Source organism: Eretmochelys imbricata, chromosome 8 (assembly GCF_965152235.1).
Source record: "Eretmochelys imbricata isolate rEreImb1 chromosome 8, rEreImb1.hap1, whole genome shotgun sequence".
Classification (NCBI taxonomy): Eukaryota; Metazoa; Chordata; order Testudines; family Cheloniidae; genus Eretmochelys; species Eretmochelys imbricata.
This window is the reverse complement of record NC_135579.1, coordinates 96223567-96240608: the sequence shown is the minus strand read 5'-3', so window position 1 is coordinate 96240608 and position 17042 is coordinate 96223567. Positions and strand designations below refer to the sequence as shown.

The window sequence follows — 17042 nt, the reverse complement described above, 5'->3', positions numbered from 1 at the left end:
GAGGATTAATTATGGTTTGTAAAGCTCTTTGAGATCCTTAAATGAAAGGAGCTATTGAGGCATAAAGTGTTATTATTGATCTATTATTATTATTAGGCCCATTAATGCAATGCATGAAATAATAAAAATACTTTGCATTCATTAGTCCTCACAACACCCCTGTGCCATTTTACATTGGGGGAATCTCAGGGACAGAAAGGCTAATACCAAAATTTCCAGAAGTGTCCACTGAGTTTCAGTGACTCAATTACTGGATGCATCTAGACATGCATTGAGACATCTAGAACCTGAATTTCACTGGTGCTTAGCATCCAGGTGCACTATCAATCTGCGCCCTCCTCCAAAAAGAGCTATCCAAAATTGATGGATGCTTTTGGTAACTTTGGAATAGGTGTTTTGCCAAAAGTCACAGAGGGTCAGATTCTGACACATTTACTCATGCTGAATAGCACCTTGAATTCAAAGACATAGTTAGGCACCTAAATACCTTTGTGAATCCCATGCTTACCTGACAAGTGGCCCCACTGAAATCTACAAGACTACTTGTCCAATAAAGTACTCCTCATTATAAGAGTATAGAAATTGGCCTCACAGCGAGCTGTACACAGATACAAAGATCATGCTCTGACAACCATTGCTTTTTATTTCTCATAAGATTGTTAAAAGGCCAGCTATTGCTGGCTTTTCCTGAAATAACAATATCTCTTTTTAGAGTGGAGATCCAACTGTATACATTACTGTATAAAGTTTCTGATGTGCACAAAATTCCTCCTTCTCCCTTGAGACTCCACTATAAGGCCTTTGTGCTGACTGCAAATGCAGATTAGCATAATTATTAAAAGACATATTTCATAATACACAGCATTAAAATGTACTGACCTAATAAGAGATGTTAATGAGTATATTGTTGTCAAATTTTTTAACAATATTTAATTTTACTGTTTTTTAATTTGACCAAACCCTCAGTTGGGTGATCCAAACTACTTTTTTCCCTTTGAGGTTAATTGGTTTTTAAAAAGGCTAAATCACTGAAATTTCAGAAGAATCTCATGCCATTTTTAATAATTCCCATCGAGCACATGCTTTGAAATCAAATAAAGCAAAGCACGTAACCTCAGGAATACATTCCCTAATGCTTTATTTTAGAGCTTAGAATTTTAAAGCCTACCAAACCTCTGTATTATAAAATTAATAATATTCAGATGCAAGACTAAACGAGTATGTGAAATTATTTTTGATAATACGAGTATCCTCACATTGCTTCCAGATTGAAGGTTATTGCACTCTGCTCAACAACTGCAGTTGAGCCCACTATGAACAGCCTTCTTAACTGGACCTTCTGGAGAAAATCTGCCTTATTGAAATGGTGTGGAGACTCAGCTAAATTACACTTTTGGCACTCTCTTTTGGGACATATCTTTTAGGTATTTTTGTAATATTAAGCCTTTCCTACAGAGAACAGAAAACTCACAATTATATTTACTGCTTTGCAATACTTATCACTAGATGGAGAATAAAACTGATTAGTTTAGGTTGTATCACTGGATCTTTACCACTGGGCAGATTCAATACAGTGAAACCGATGGGCAATTCAATCCCAGATGAGATGCACAGAGAGAGAGAAATCTTGTCACACTTTTGCAACATGGGAAATAGTGAGCTAGGCTAAAATCTTTAGAAGTTATTTCAAACCAGCTGCTTGGAATTGGGAAGGACTTTCAACTTTTGCATCCTCAGATGCGACTATTTGGTCCAATCCATTGGTCTGGGTTGCAAAGAAACTGATATTGTGATATTGCAGCTGGAATGATTTGGGAGTTGGAGGCTGGTTCCAGGATATCTTCAAAAGGAGACTCCCCTCAAGATGTCTGTGGATCTGTGCTAAGAATGGGCTTCAAATGAATTTTTGTTTGGAATATCACCCAGAGTCTGGCTATAGCAGAGCTGCAAATAATTCCGAGTGTCTTACAATGAGAAAGCATCACTGTTCCCTGAGTTGTGTGTGACAAGTAGATAATGATAGTGAGATGTTATTTTTGCATGCCAGTTGGGTAAAGGGAGGTAGAGAGAGCCTAGGAGAAATTTTCCAAGGAGGATTGAGAGCACTGCCTGGAATTTTGGTCTTTGGCAGCCAGAGATGGCAGGCTGCAGCTAATATATTTTAAGATTTGATTCTGGGCATAGTTTACCCTATATTATCAGAAAATGAGCTTGAATGAATCTGGTCAATGTTGGAGGAGAGTTCTGGAGTGACTAGTTCACTTTTGCATATGACATGGGAGTGACAAATGGCACAGTAACTGGGGAGAACATTAAAATCCCTCTTCATTAAAATCCTCACACTGGACCAGGCCATTGGTTAGGCTTCTTCAGCATCCTGAAGTATTTAGTTTTCTGACTAAGACCTGCTGCTTTGGAGGAAAGTGACCTCCCCCTGCCTCATATATACCTTGCCAATTGTGCAATGTGGTACAGAGAGGTAAAAATTCCAACCTTGAACCTAGCAGGTGATCAGGTTACCTCCTACACAACTGTACTTCATTACTCCTGTTTTCTTAGATTACATAACTACAAACTTTATCAGTGGTAAGGAAGTTACGCAGCCCTTTAAAAACCCAGGTACAATATCCGATTTGACTATGTCTTATGACAATGAGTTTCACAGTTTGAGTACACACTGTATTAGAGTGGTATTTCCTTTTAGTGATTCTAAACCCACTGAATTTATTTTCATAGATGTTTTCCGGTTCTCTCATGAAGAGTCAATAGTATTGCCTACATGCCATGGTGATTGGCTCTGCATAAACATCGCAGCCCAACCGACATATAGATAGCAAATGAATGGAGTGACTTATGTGTTAACTATGCCCTCCCAGAATAATTTGATCAAGTCAATTGAAATAAAGACCCATGCAAATAGAGTCTTCTTCCTTATGAAAGGAATAATTCTTATGAAAGTCCCATGCTGTACCTCTAACCTTCCTTATTACCCTTCTCTTGATCTCTTCAATCTTCTATGTCACTTTCTGAAGGTAGCATGACCAAAGTTGAACAGAGTCCTTTAAAAGAGGGCATTAAACAGTGGCAGTAAGAACTGATTTTTTTAGATTTATGTAGATTTATGCAAATGTAAAGAGAGGGGCACCTATCCAAAACCCTAGGTGTCCCGACACAAATTAGAGGAACACAGATAACAATTAGCAGCCAACCTCATAACAGCCACCAAAACTCAATTTCTTGTAGAGGTCCCATAAATCCCATCCCACACACATCAAACCCCCATCAAACCACTCCCTCTGCACCAGCCTGATCCAATAGATGCATGCATGCCCTGAAGGTCAACAAATTAGGATTATTTTGGCCCAAAGAGGGAAGCTGGTTCCAAAGCTGAGGACCTTCATAGAAGCCTAGAGGAATCCAGCACAAGAATCTCTGCTGACTGTACCTATGGCAGTTCAGCTTGAGGACAGAGGTGGTCCTTCAAGTAGGTAGGTCCCAAGCCTTTTAGGATAAAAATATTGTCTGTGCTATCTTCTCTCTCTTTAATGCACCAAAGAATTTCATTTTCTTTTTAATTGCCTCTGATCACTGAATAATCACCCTCATTGAGCCAACTACACACAATCACTTCTAAACCATTTGCTTCACAGGATTCTGCAAATTCAGAGCTCAAACACCTATAGCATATAAAAAGTTCAGACTTGCTTACGTGCAAAGTTAAATTCCATGTGCCATCCTGCTGACCAGTTTTTCAGTGCATTCAAGACTATCTGTAACGTCAGACAATCTGCAGTGGTTTAAATAAACAAATATACGTAGTATCATCACCAAACCACTTACTTGCTGTCCTCCTCCTCACCACACAAAGCTCTTAACCCTCCAGTTCCTAGACAGCATCAGGAAGTGCTGTATGGGAGATGTGTATGTCAGATTCAATTAAAAAAAAGGACCTCTGGGAATGTGGTTATACTCTTGGGTAGAATGAGTGTTTTTTTACCATTACTTTAATAGCAGCAAAGTTAGGCCAACACTGGCATTTCTGAAAATACTATCGCTGGCATCTGTGCATTATTGTTCTGTGCTCCCACAACACCCTCCATTCAGAGATCTGGAAATGCATTACAAACATGAATAAAATAGTCCTTACAACACTTCTTTAAAGGTAGGTCAGCATTAGCTTCATTTTACAGATGAAGGAACTGAATTACAGAAAGGAGGTGGATCTGAGTTTCCTTAAACTACACACACATCAATGCACATATAGTTGTGTAAATCAGGTAATTGCATGCACAAGTAGAGAATTTCCCTGCTGATGAAGGATCGTCCCCTATACTATACGTGACTGGAGCCACAGCCTATAGAGGCTACAGTACCCAACACACCTTGCTGCATTTTGATCCAAATAGATTGCTCATTGGCTGCTGCTGGCAACTACTCACTAGCTACTGAGATCATAGATTTCCCATTGGCTGCTAGCAGCATGAATCTGCTTAGAATGCCCCACTCAGCATAGGTATAGTAATCAAGCTAAAACCCCTGATTAGTTACCGAATGTATCAGGCCCTATTGATGCTTAAAGATTTAAAAGGCCTGTGGAATTCTAAACCACCCACACAACATACAGAGAGAAAGCATAGTAGTACAGTTACTTATTTATATAGCTCTTTGTACAGAGAACCAGAACACGGGTAGCAATTTTAAAGAGGTAGATGGTTAGCTAACGTGATGTACTGGCCTGAGCACAAGATCTGCGGTCAGGAACTCTTGAGTTCTAATGCTGCCCCGATGCATATTCTTTAGGTACACTTAGGCAAATCACTTAACTTCGTTGTGCCTCAGTTTCCTTATTTGTAATGAGGCCATTATAATACCTACCCATGTGAACTGATTAACAAGTTACTATGTTTAGATTAAAAGGGCTAATTATTAACAACATAAGTAGTTGTGGGGTTTTTTTGGTACAACAGTTGCAACCAAAGGCCCCAGCCAGGCCCAAGGGCATGCTCAGGAATTTAAAATTTTGCTAGTTTTGGTGGGGCATGTTGTGCATCCCCACTATAGCCACTGGGCCAGAGAAGCTCGCTCTCCCTGCTGTGGCCCCGCGGAAGGAAGAATTCTGTGTCCCTGCCAAATATTGGGGGTGGGGGTCATGCCCCTGCTTGTCCCCCCCTTGTACACTGCATACAGTACATACATAAAATAAAACAGAGTGTCTACTCCAAAGAGCTTGCAATCAAAGAAGGAACAAGATGTGACAAGTAGGTGTAGGACACCACAGGGTTGGACAAGAGAAAGGAAGAGTGAAAACAAGGCTACATAGTTCGCTTCTCTAAGATAAGTGAACTAGAGATATTAATGATTGAGAGACAGGCCACCTATCACTGGTGGTTTACAGGAGCACAGCGATTCATGATGCCTAGTTTCTATAAACATAAATAAATTGCATAAGTAGAAAAGAGATTTTCTTATTTCTCTTCACTCTTAGTTGCCCAAGTTTGAAAATTGGGTTCCTTGAAAACACACACACACAGAGCGATGGCAGCCTTGTTGTCTATTTTTTATGAAGTTGCCACCATGCAGGAGGGACTGAAAGAGATTACCCAGTAGTGGTTTTATCCAAATCAAACAATCTTAGGCCTAAAAAGACTAAACGAGCAGCCATATATTTACATTCTCAAACAGGGATTTATGGTTAGTCTACAGTATTTAGGGATCACTATTATTCCATACTCCAAAATGCTAGAAGAACTGAAAGACTACAAAAGATGCAGCTATGAGAAATTTTTTTTAAATGAAAACCATTTAAGCTTGCTAATTTTTGCTGTCTCAGACAATCAAAATTCCAATTGTCTGGGACATCAAATCTAAAAAAGCATGAAATTAATCTTCAAAAGTTAAAGTCTTAAGTACATTGCATCATTATTTTTGTTGGATATATTTTTGATTATAATGCAGATGAACCCCAAATTTAATAAAACTAAAACAACATGAGTTAAGTATGAAACATAACAGGATATTGCAGAGAGATTAGGTAGTTTCCTTTAGACTACTTGCAGAGCCCAAGGAAAAATCAAACACAAGGAACATAGTGAAGAGAAGACACAGCTTAATTAGAATATTTAACTGAATAGGAAAGCAGAATACTCAGAGTACAGGTTTTGGCAACAAAATACAGAAAGCACAAGAAGTACCCAAAATCTCAGTAGTTCCTCTACGGCAGATGTCGTTTTGCCTTTCAACCATTGGTAGTAGAGAAAGAAGCATGCTAGCTAAATTTAAACCAGCTGTAATGATGAGAGTGTTACAGTTGGACTGGAGGAAGCTTACCTCATGAAAATATTGTGGAAACTGCTGTTGGAAAGATAATAAAAGGATTAACTGCAGTTTTAGTGGACCATTTACTTTTCAATCAAAATGTCTCATGTATTTCCTGTTCTCAAGTGGCTTGAATTCCAAAATTCCTTTGTCTATTACAGTGCATAGTAGCAAAGCCTGTCATAAGAAATTAATAATTTTACATGGAAGAAAACTTTTATTTATATGGATTGAGCGCTATTTGTGCTAACTGCCCCAAACAGTCTCAAAACCTACTTGGCCAGCAATCTTAACGGGCAAAAGAAAGAAGAAAATCAGCACCCTCAAAAACAAAGTAGAATTGTGTACAATGGGTAATTGTAAGCAATGAAAGAAAATCCCCACTACAAATACCAAGAGATGCAAAGTTACTGAACAGGGCAATCCACTAAACATAACAAAACAAAACTTAAGAACTCAATTGATGCAAAATGAATTGCCTTATTAATTTCCAGGGGTAACTGCACAACTATTACCCCATCAAAAGATAATCAATAATGTAAAATGGCATAACATCATAGCACAAAGAAAACACAAAGAAATCTTTTTTAAAAAATGGAATGTAATTCAGCAAGCAAATGATCCCCATTTGAGGATAATAATTTTAAGGAGATGAGTCTGTGCCTTAAGATCTCGCATCGCTAGATCAAGTAATTTCAACAGCAGGAAGCTAGACTTGCAGAAAAGATGCATTTTTAATGTGCCTCAAAGGTCCGGTTTTACTATAGCATACGACTCGAGGTCTCAATTATTATTACCTGCTGATAGTCACTATTTTTGTTCTGGTTATGGAAGGAGTTAACTGCTCGTGTGATGTTATGCTCTTAATTCTCTCTGGGACACACAGAGTACTGGAGTGATTACACTGTCAGCTGTAATGAAACAGAGCTTTATATATTTACATGCCAAGAGTACATACATATTTCCAGCATGTCCAATATGCAGGTTTTCGTCGGGCCTTTCACAACACTAAATTCTTGAGATGTTGTCAATAGCCTATTATTTAATGCAGACTAACAAAGTGACTGAAAGGGGAAAATTTTTAGTGTTACATGAACTAACTTCTGTGGTATACACAGAGTCCTATACAAACACTGACTGGAATGTAACATTAGAAAGCTGCTATACAATAGCTGTCAAATATGCATCTTAGCAAAAATGAAGAAGGGTCTCCATCTCCTGCCTGAGTAAATCTAGCACTCTCTACTGCGTCTTTCATCATCATAGAAAAGCTAACCAAGTTTCCCCATTTTATCATTTTCTTTAAAAAAGCCTGAAAGAAATCAAGAGAAGAGATTGTTTTCATTTCTTTGTAAGTGATTAAAAAGCCAGTTCCACTGAGAAATCCAGATGGTTTAGCAGTTTCATTACATTTTTATTTATAAGAAAGGGGTTTTTCATTGTTCTTTTAACATTTACGGCAATAAAAATAACTGTAAAGAGTTTAAATTCCTCAGTGCTTTTACAAGAGATGTTGATGCTACTTATGAAACTGAGGCCAAAGGTAATTATTTGTATAAGTACTCCTGCTTGATAAATTAGACACATACAGTTGTCACTCTTAAAATGTGCCATTTTACCTCAAGCAACTAAATAATGATGCCTCACTATTTCCATTATTTCCACTGTTATTCCATATACATGGTTTCGGGAATACTAATTGAATTGAATACTAATATTAAGATAACATTATTAAGATATCTAAGGCAAATGAAAAGTTGTTAAGGTGATAATAGCATTATTCTCTGGCAACGCAAAAAATGTTGCGTATTACTTTTCCTCTCCTCCAACCGATCGTTAATACTTGACACAAGGCCTTGAGAGATTTCTAGCACCAAATTACATATATAGATATATAAACACACACAAGCCATAATGGACTTCATCCTGTCCTAACGTTCTTATGAGTATTTCTCGCAATAAGATTTTGCTACCAATACAATAATGGGGGGGAATTTTGTAAATTTTGTAAACTGCTGGTGCAATTATTCCTTTGATTTTTTTTTTTTTTTTACAGCAGTACACAAAGAAAGCTTTGAAAATCTCATGGCTCAGTTTGGAAGCTCATGTCAAACTTGCTTAGTTTTATCTAGTCTATTCAAGGTCTTATATTATCGCTGCTCCCTGCATATGGAAAGCTCCATGGAAGCCATTAACTTCTATTTTAATTTGGCCACATTATCGTCATAGGATGCAGATGAGCAGACAGTGCTGTTCTCAAGACCTCCTTTTTGGAATGCTGATGTTGTTTACTATAGCTTGATCAGAGGAGAACAATGGGGTTTATTTTTTCAGAACACTCTATTTTGCCTAGTTCAAAAAACAAAGCAACCCTCCTAAATCCAACCCCTAACAATCTTAGAAAATCTCAAGATATGCAGATTTTTTAACCATTTTAAATCCTTAATATGATTCTTTTTCTTTTCTGAACTACCATCTCAAACTGTTGCACTATTAACTCCATGGGTTATTGTTGAGAAGGAGGAATGAAAAGAATTTAATTAGATGTGTTTTATGTTTCTTTATTTAAAATGTCACCTGAGGCTCAGTGACCCTTATTTTACGTTAAATGACTGCTGCTGGCTTTGATCATCATTTTATTAATGCTTTAATGAATATTAAAAAAAATAAACCATTGTATTAAAAGTTAAGCTTTCATATAAAGGGGACTGAATCTCTTTTCCAAGAGCTACAATATTTATTACTCAAACATTTCCTTTAAAATTAAGTTCCTTCCCCAATTCTCCTTAGAACAAACCAAGTTACAGGAAAGTACGATAATTATATTTGAATAATATTGAAGAGAGAGAGCCAGTGAGTGAGCAGAGTAGCATGTTTCTGTTCAAACAACAGATTCCAGACTTACCATACACTTGTTTGGTTTTTCTCCAGAATGAACCCTCATATGAATCAGCAATTTGTAACGAGCATTGAAAGGCTTATACCGACGGACACAGCCTGCCCAGAAGCAAGTAAAGTCCTCTCCCTTCCTTTGGTCAATGTGTGTTTTTTCTAGGTGTCTGACCAGTCCATCTTGTTGGTCATAAGTGGCATTGCAGTCAATCCACCGACAGACCTGTGTGCCATTGCTGACCTCTTGTTCATCTCCTTCACTGGGCTGAAGGGACTTTGGAGACATGGAGACGTGTAAATGAGGCAACGTCCCTTGAGTCTGGCTTAGCTGCTGGTGTAAATGATAAGGCGGCGGTGGCAGCCCCTGACGATGCCGAAAGAGATCTGTGTTAGAGGAATAATCATCGACCGGTTCTTGTTTTAAGAAACTCACCTTCTGGCTGCTGTGTGAGGCATCTTGCTGAGGCATACTAGTACCATTCATCATAAGGTTAAGACTTGCATTTTCCTCTATTTGCTGCATTTGTAGCGGATCACAGTCATCTCTGTCACAATCAGTGGAAATAGGTACAAGGCATGCTGAAGGAGAGGGAAGACTGCAAGGGTTCCCAGGCTGAGAGCAAGACTGAGGACGAGAAGATTTCTGAGCACTGTGGTGACTGACCTCCAAAGGATGAGAGGAAATGCCAGCCGAATTAGTCCGCAGACCATTCACGCAGGTGACCAGTGATGTTTGCGACGTGCGGATAATAGCTGTAATATCGATTCCTTCAGCTGAAGATGGCATAACAGAGATGCATCTTTTCTTCAGGTTGCTTGATTGTAGCCTGGCTGAATGTTGAGGGCTGCCAAATGACAATGAACCCAGGGAGGAGCTATGTTCATTATTAAACAAGTATGATGAAAGTGAATTTGTAAAGCTATTATTCATTAGGTCTATTTCAGGATGCAGACTACCAGAGGCTCGCAGCTCCATTCCCTCTGTAGTCCTTCTATGTGCAGAAACCTCCGAAAGAACCTTATAATCACCTGGGCACTCTTGCTTAATGTGCTGAGCTGGGTGACTTCCATTCATGCACAAAGTGGAAGAATCGATGGAGTCCTGAAACCTGGGAGACCTGTAATACAGTTTCATTAAACATCACCAACTGTGGGAGAATTTATGATTTTTGTACAAGATGCAACATTTATTACGCCCTGGAGAATGAAACCACTTATTCTCTACTGCACGTTGTCTGTGTCTTCCAACAATTAACTTTTAAAAACCTGCAATGTTTCCTCTGTAGCCTTGTAAAGGTAGCATCATTTTACATGGGATTAATTTTACACTGTGGGTTACACATTGCACAAACTCGTCCCCACCCCTACTACTGACATCTCATCAATCATAATCTATAGGGTCAATGTACAGACTGGACAAAACCATAGCAAAAAGTGTGATAGCTTTAGCCATTTTTTAGTTTTTTGAACACAAGCATTTTCGTTAGAGCACATAGGGAAAGTGTTTTGGAGTTCTCCCATAGCTCACAGTGGTAGCGTTAATTTTGTTCACACTCTCTAGAGACATTCACCATTACAAAATTCACAACATTTCAACTCACAAGGCATTTGTTTGAGGAAAAAATTTGATCAGCTGAAAAAAGGGGGATGTAAAGAAATAACTGGAACTGCTGGCCACTATTACAATCTACAATAATCATTAATTTAAAAAACCTGCTAGCTGCCTTAGATCAGTGATTCTCAATCTTTTCCCTAGCAGAGCACCCCATTTTTATCTAGCTGGGATCTAGCCAGGCCCCCTCTGCCATTTGGTAATGTGAGGATAGGTTAGCACTGACTCCCTGGCATTTGTTCAAGATCCTACTGAGAGTCACAACCCCCAAGGTAGGAACCCATGCCTTAGGTAACTAAATAGGGTTAGGAACATAAGAATGGCCATATCAGATCAGATCCATGATCCATTTAGTTCTGTTCTAACACTGGGCAATACAAATTGGCTCATGCAAAGGAGTCCATAACAGACAATTTTTAAATAACCTGCCTATAGGAGAAGTTTTTTCCTAATATTTTCTTCCAGCAAATCAGTGATTGGCTTATGCCCTAAAGCACAAAGTTTTATCTCTCTTATAAATATTTATCATAGCTGATATAACTGTGTCTGTATTATTTCTCACTATTAGCAGCTGTTCCCTAGATATTCCTACAGCTTATGTAATATATAGGGCTTGTGCTGGCCCTCTTCGCATGGGTGAATTTCACACTACAGAGGATTGTGGGTAATATTGCAAACACTGAGGCAACTATGGTTATTCAGCAAGTTTTTAAGGAAACCACATTTCAAACAAAATTGGAAAAACTGTAGAGTGAGCAATGCCTGTATATGCAGCATGTATAGCCAGATAGCTACTGATGAGTCAAACATGCAGCTACTGTACACGTATATAATGGAAATATTTATGGGGTAAATCACAGAACCATGGAATAGATTTCATTTATCTTACAACTTGACTATTTCAACTGCATTCTGCTCCCTAATCCATTTTTGCTGGGGCTATTCTAACATTCCAACTATGGACAGCTTTCCAACTGCTATGAATTTAAAAAAAAAACCACACCCACAAAAACGTTTCTTACCCACAACGAGGAGAGATTTGTCAGAAAGATTACAGTGCACTGAGACTCAGTACTGGCAATATTCGCAGGGGTGGGTGGGTGAGATTCTGTGGCCTGAGTTGTGCAGGAGGTCAGACTAGACTATCATAACGGTCCCTTCTAACCTCAATATCTATGAATCTATGAATTACTTCTGGTGTCTTGTTTACAACACACCGGCTAATATGTCCCAGAATGATGTTTGCTTTTTTGAAACAGTGTTATATTGTTGACTCCTGTTTAGTCTGTGATCCATTACTACCCCAGATCCTTTCCTGTAGTACTCCTTTCTAGGCAGTCATTTACCATTTTGTATTTGTACAATGGATTATTCTTAAGTGTAGTGCTTTGCATTTGTCCTTATTGAATTTCATCCTGTTTATTTCAGACCATTTCTCCAGTTTGTCAAGATTATTTTGAATTCTAAACCTGTCCTCCAAAGCACTTGCAACCTCTCCCAGCTTGGTATCATTCACAAACTTAAGTATACTCTCTATGCCATTAGCCAAATCATTATAAAAGATATTGAATAGAATTGGATCCAGGTCAGATCCCCATGGCACCCCACTGAATATGCCCTTTCCAGCTTCATTTTGAACCACTGATAACTACTCTCTGAGTATGGTTTCCAATCAGTTGTACACCCACCTTATAGTAGGCTATCTTTTCTTAGGTTGCTTAGGAGAAGGTAATGTGAGACAGTATCAATAGCCTTAGTAAAAAGTTGAGATATATCACATCTACTGCTTCCCCCCATCCACAAGGCTTGTCACCTTATCAAAGAAGGATGTTGGGTTGGTTTGACAAGATTTGTCCATGACAAATCCATGTTGATTGTCACCTTCTTATCTTCTAGGTACTTACGAATTGATTGTTTGATTATTTGCGTCATTATCTTTCCAGGTACCAAAGTCAAGCTGACTGGTTTTTAATTTCCTGGGCTGTCCTTATTCCTCTCTTTATAGATATGTACCATATTTGCAGTTTTCCAGTCCTCTGGGATCTCTCCCTTCCTCTATGAGTCCTCAAAGATAATGGCTAATGGCTCAGATATCTCTGCAGCCAGTTCCTTAAGTATTCTAGGATGTATTTTATCAGCCCCTATCAACTTGAAGACATCTAACTTGTCTGAATAATTCTTACCTTGTTCTTTCCCTATTGCAGCCTCAGATCCTATCCCATTTATACTGATGTTCACTACATTAGTCCTCCATTCTAACTTTTTTGGTGAAAACTGAAACAAAAAATACATTTAATGCTTTGGCCATTGCTGCGTTTTCTGTTTCTGTCTTTCTCTCCTGTCCTTACTCTTCACTTTGCTTCTAATGTATCTGTAAAATGTTTCCTTGTTACCCGTTATCTCCATAGCTAGTTCAATCTTGTTTTGTGCCTTGGCCTTGCTAATTTTGTCCCTATATGCTTGTGTTTTGTTTTGTTTTTAATATTCACCCTTTGTAATTTGACCTAGTTTCCACTTTATGTAGGACTCCTTTTTGAGTTTCAGTTTGTTGAAGATCTGGTTAAGCCAGAGTGGTCTTTTACCATGCTTTCTATCTTTCTTATGCATTGGGATAATTTCCTTTTGTGACCTAAATAATGGTGATTGGTCCTGCAGCACAGAGATACTGATCCCAAGAGGCACTATGCTCCCAAATCTTCCAGTGAAATCAATGGGAGTTTCCAGGACTCAGCCTTACTCAAAATCTGGACTGTAGTTTCTGTGATGAAGACAATTGTATCACACAGAGTATGAAATGCATAAAGAGTAAAAAAGAGTGTGATTTCTAAAAAGAAACAAAAGGAAGTATTGGGGTGAATGATTTCAATCAAGAAAGAATTAATTCACATTTCTCATCCACACAGCTTTGTGTTACAGAGGTTCTGCTTATGTAAATATAAATATTGGCTACTAATGCAGATTTGCATACCAGAATTCTTCATAAGAATTATAGCTTTCTAGATATATATGCACCATGTTATACACATTATGCCCCCGTTAGTCAGTTAACATTGCTGTAGGAAGTTGCATTATTTTCATTTCCCAACTTTTGGGTGTAGACATTTTCAACCTTAAAGTTGCATTAGTGCAAATTTTCTGCGTTTACTATAGAATTTTATCATCACCCTTCTAGGGCAAACTCTGGGCCCCTGCCGCCGCAGCCATTGTGGGGCCCAAACTGGAACAGAACTGGTGCAGTTCTACTGACCAGGCACGGGAGGGACAGGATTCCTGGAGACCAGCTTTTTAGGTAGCTCCTTCGATGTTATTATTTATCATTTGTACTGAGATAGCCTTGAGATGGCTCAGTCAGGGATTAGAGCCCCATTATGCTAGGCATTGTGCTAACAGATAAAAAGACAGTCCTTGCCCCAGAGATCTCACAGTCCAGGGCAGTGGTTCTCAACCTGCAGCCCAATCACCACGCAGCTGCAGCCCATGTGACATTCTCAGGGCCATACAGGCAGTATATTTGTGTTATGTGGCCCACATAACACAGAGAGCTGCATATGTGGCCCACAATGGTAAACAGATTGAGAACCACTGGTCCAGGAACTATAACTTGCTGCAAACCTGGATGTAACAAATAAATGAAGGTGGGATGATGAAGGGACAGTAAAATGAACACAATACGGTTGTGCCAACATGCAGGGGATAGGGGCGGGGCAGAGTGGGTGGCTTTGATACAGGGAATATACAATAGGAATTGAGGGCGATGGTGAATTTTGGAGGTGGAGGAATTCCTATTGACCTCCCCCGCAGAATACATATAGGTTTGGAGACATCTTTAAATGTTCACTCTAAGCAACAATCCAATTGCACAGGATGTTACAGCACGCTGTACAAGGAAGCAAGGTCTTTGTACAGTATGTTACAGTCCTGTGGTGGCAAGCGAAGTCGTACTTCTAAAGAGACTTCCATACACCGTAATTGGAGCCAGAGAACAAGGACAGTAGCACTTTGCCAGAAGTGTTTTAGTTTAAAAACAGCCTCAGAGTAAAATAGCCCCATAGTAAATAATCTGAAGATTTTGGCTAAACAAATGTACGTGCCTTTAATTTCCCTTGCAAGCAAGTCTTTTCTGACTACTGACAGTTTTAAGAAGCTAGAGGATATTGTTCTGCTACACAATTACGGGGCCCTTGCATGATTTGCTTTTTGTCTGCTCCGCTGCCTTTACACAGAAAAACAAGAACACAATGTGGGAAGAGTTTTCCATGCCTGATAATGGATTATCTGACAAATGGCCAACATTAGCTGTACATGGAGGCCAATTGTGGTGAAGAAGGTATTAGGACTTTTCCAGTATAACACACACATCTCATTTACAAATATTATGTAGTGGAAATTATGTTGCATAACTTAAAAGCTATTAACTGAGCTTGGGATGGAAGAGAAGGGGGTATTATCTGTGAATTAATGCAGTCATCACTGGAATACAGTTCCTGAGGAAAAAAAAACATGGGGGGAGCTGATGGGGATAATGAATTTCAGTGTGATGGGAAAAACAGCAGAAGCCAGTCGTAACACTGAATTCCTAGCAGTATTTTGAGCTTGTGGTGGAGGTGTCGTCGTTTGTTTGGGTTTTCTTTGTGGTTGTACACATTAGTCGTTCAAAGATTAACCCAGAATCCTTGTCGGAATTTGCATTTCCCCTTATTTATGCATTGGACATCAGAGCTGGTCAGAACAACCACTGCAAAGTACAGTCAGTGCTGTCCAGAGTACGTTTTGTTACATCCATTCCCACCCTCTTTTGTCCAGGCATTGTCCAAGAAAGGGCTCAGTCCTGAAAGGCACTGAGCACCCTCAACTCCCACTGACTTCACTGAAAGCAAGATCACTCGGCACGATGCATATTGGGCTCTTATATTTTTAACTCTTCAGGGTAAGGACATTGTCTTCTTGTATTTGTCTGTAAAGAACCACAACTATGTCACTGCGGCAAAGAGTCCTGTGGCACCTTATAGACTAACAGACATATTGGAGCTTAAGCTTTCGTGTCACCCACGAAAGCTTAAGCTCCAATATGTCTGTTAGTCTATAAGGTGCCACAGGATTCTTTGCTGCTTTTACAGATCCAGACTAACACGGCTACCCTCTGAAACTATGTTACTGTGTAAATAATGAATAGTAATAATAATAAATGCTGTCTGTTTTCGCTTTCATACCAAGAAGTAGCTTTGACTCCATATAATGTCTGTTAGGAAAGACAGGTGCATTCACTGTGCTAGGATTAGTTACTGTATGTCTGTCATGCTCACAGAGCCAAGCAGGGCACGAACACTACACTGAAAATCCTGTACAAATCAAAACTGTGGAAACAGGGTGGACATACAAATCGAGAGCAAACAGCCCATGAAGGAATGGAAAGCAACCACAATGTACCTCAAGATGCTCTCCAAACAGTTACTTAGGAAATGCTGAAACCTGACGATTTTAGAACATGTTGTAAAACAAACACAAGAGAATTACCTCAATCACCTGCTGCTTTATCGTAATAGCAGCCCTCTCATATTCTGTTGCATACAATCCTCTATATTGTGCTGGGAATCTTCCCTCAGACAGAGATGGAAGGAGTTCATATTTCTGAGTGTAGTACTGTGATCCCCAGTATACACTTATCTGTCATTTCCCTATTATGGATTTTACAAAAAGCTTCAAAAAGATCTAAGCAGGGTCCTCTCCTTCTCTTTTTGTTTTCTTCTGCCCAAATTATCTTTGTTTCATAATTATCCTCAACGACAGAATAAAAACAGCCTGATAATTGCAAGAACAGCACTGGGACATAAAATGGTTGGGACGGAGCTGAGTTAAATGCAGCAGAAGCATAAAAGTTTTAATACCAGCAGCAGAATATGTTTGCTATTTGGCATGAAAATGATCTGCTTTTTTTCCTTAAAGTTCTCTCCACTTGATTGTCACATTGATGTGCCTTTTATTCCTGAAAATTCAGATATCCTTGTCCCATTAGTAAAAGAAAAAGGGAAAACAATGCATAAATGTGTATAATAAAATAAAAAACAGCCAGATTTCCATGACTAAGTTACACAGTCAAAATTTCCTCTTGCTGGATCTATGGAAATTTGGGTTTGATGGTTCCAGGCAGAAAGCATCAATTATTCCAAATATTTAAGATAAAGCCTGCAACTTTATTGAGTTTTTTATTTCTGCATCTCTTCAA

General features: G+C 38.9%; 1 protein-coding gene across 1 annotated transcript in view; it reads right to left on the bottom strand.

Annotated features, from left to right (window-relative positions):
• The window catches only part of GLIS1 (GLIS family zinc finger 1), a 134778-nt gene extending 124496 nt beyond the window's left edge, over positions 1-10282 (bottom strand). Inside the window, exons 1-2 of the mRNA XM_077825376.1 lie at positions 9221-10282; positions 6328-6351 (exon numbers count right to left, since the gene is read on the bottom strand). Coding sequence (XP_077681502.1) covers positions 6328-6351; positions 9221-10282 — 1086 coding nt within the window. The remainder of the gene's footprint in view (positions 1-6327; positions 6352-9220) is intronic.
• Positions 10283-17042: the final 6760 nt, after the last annotated feature.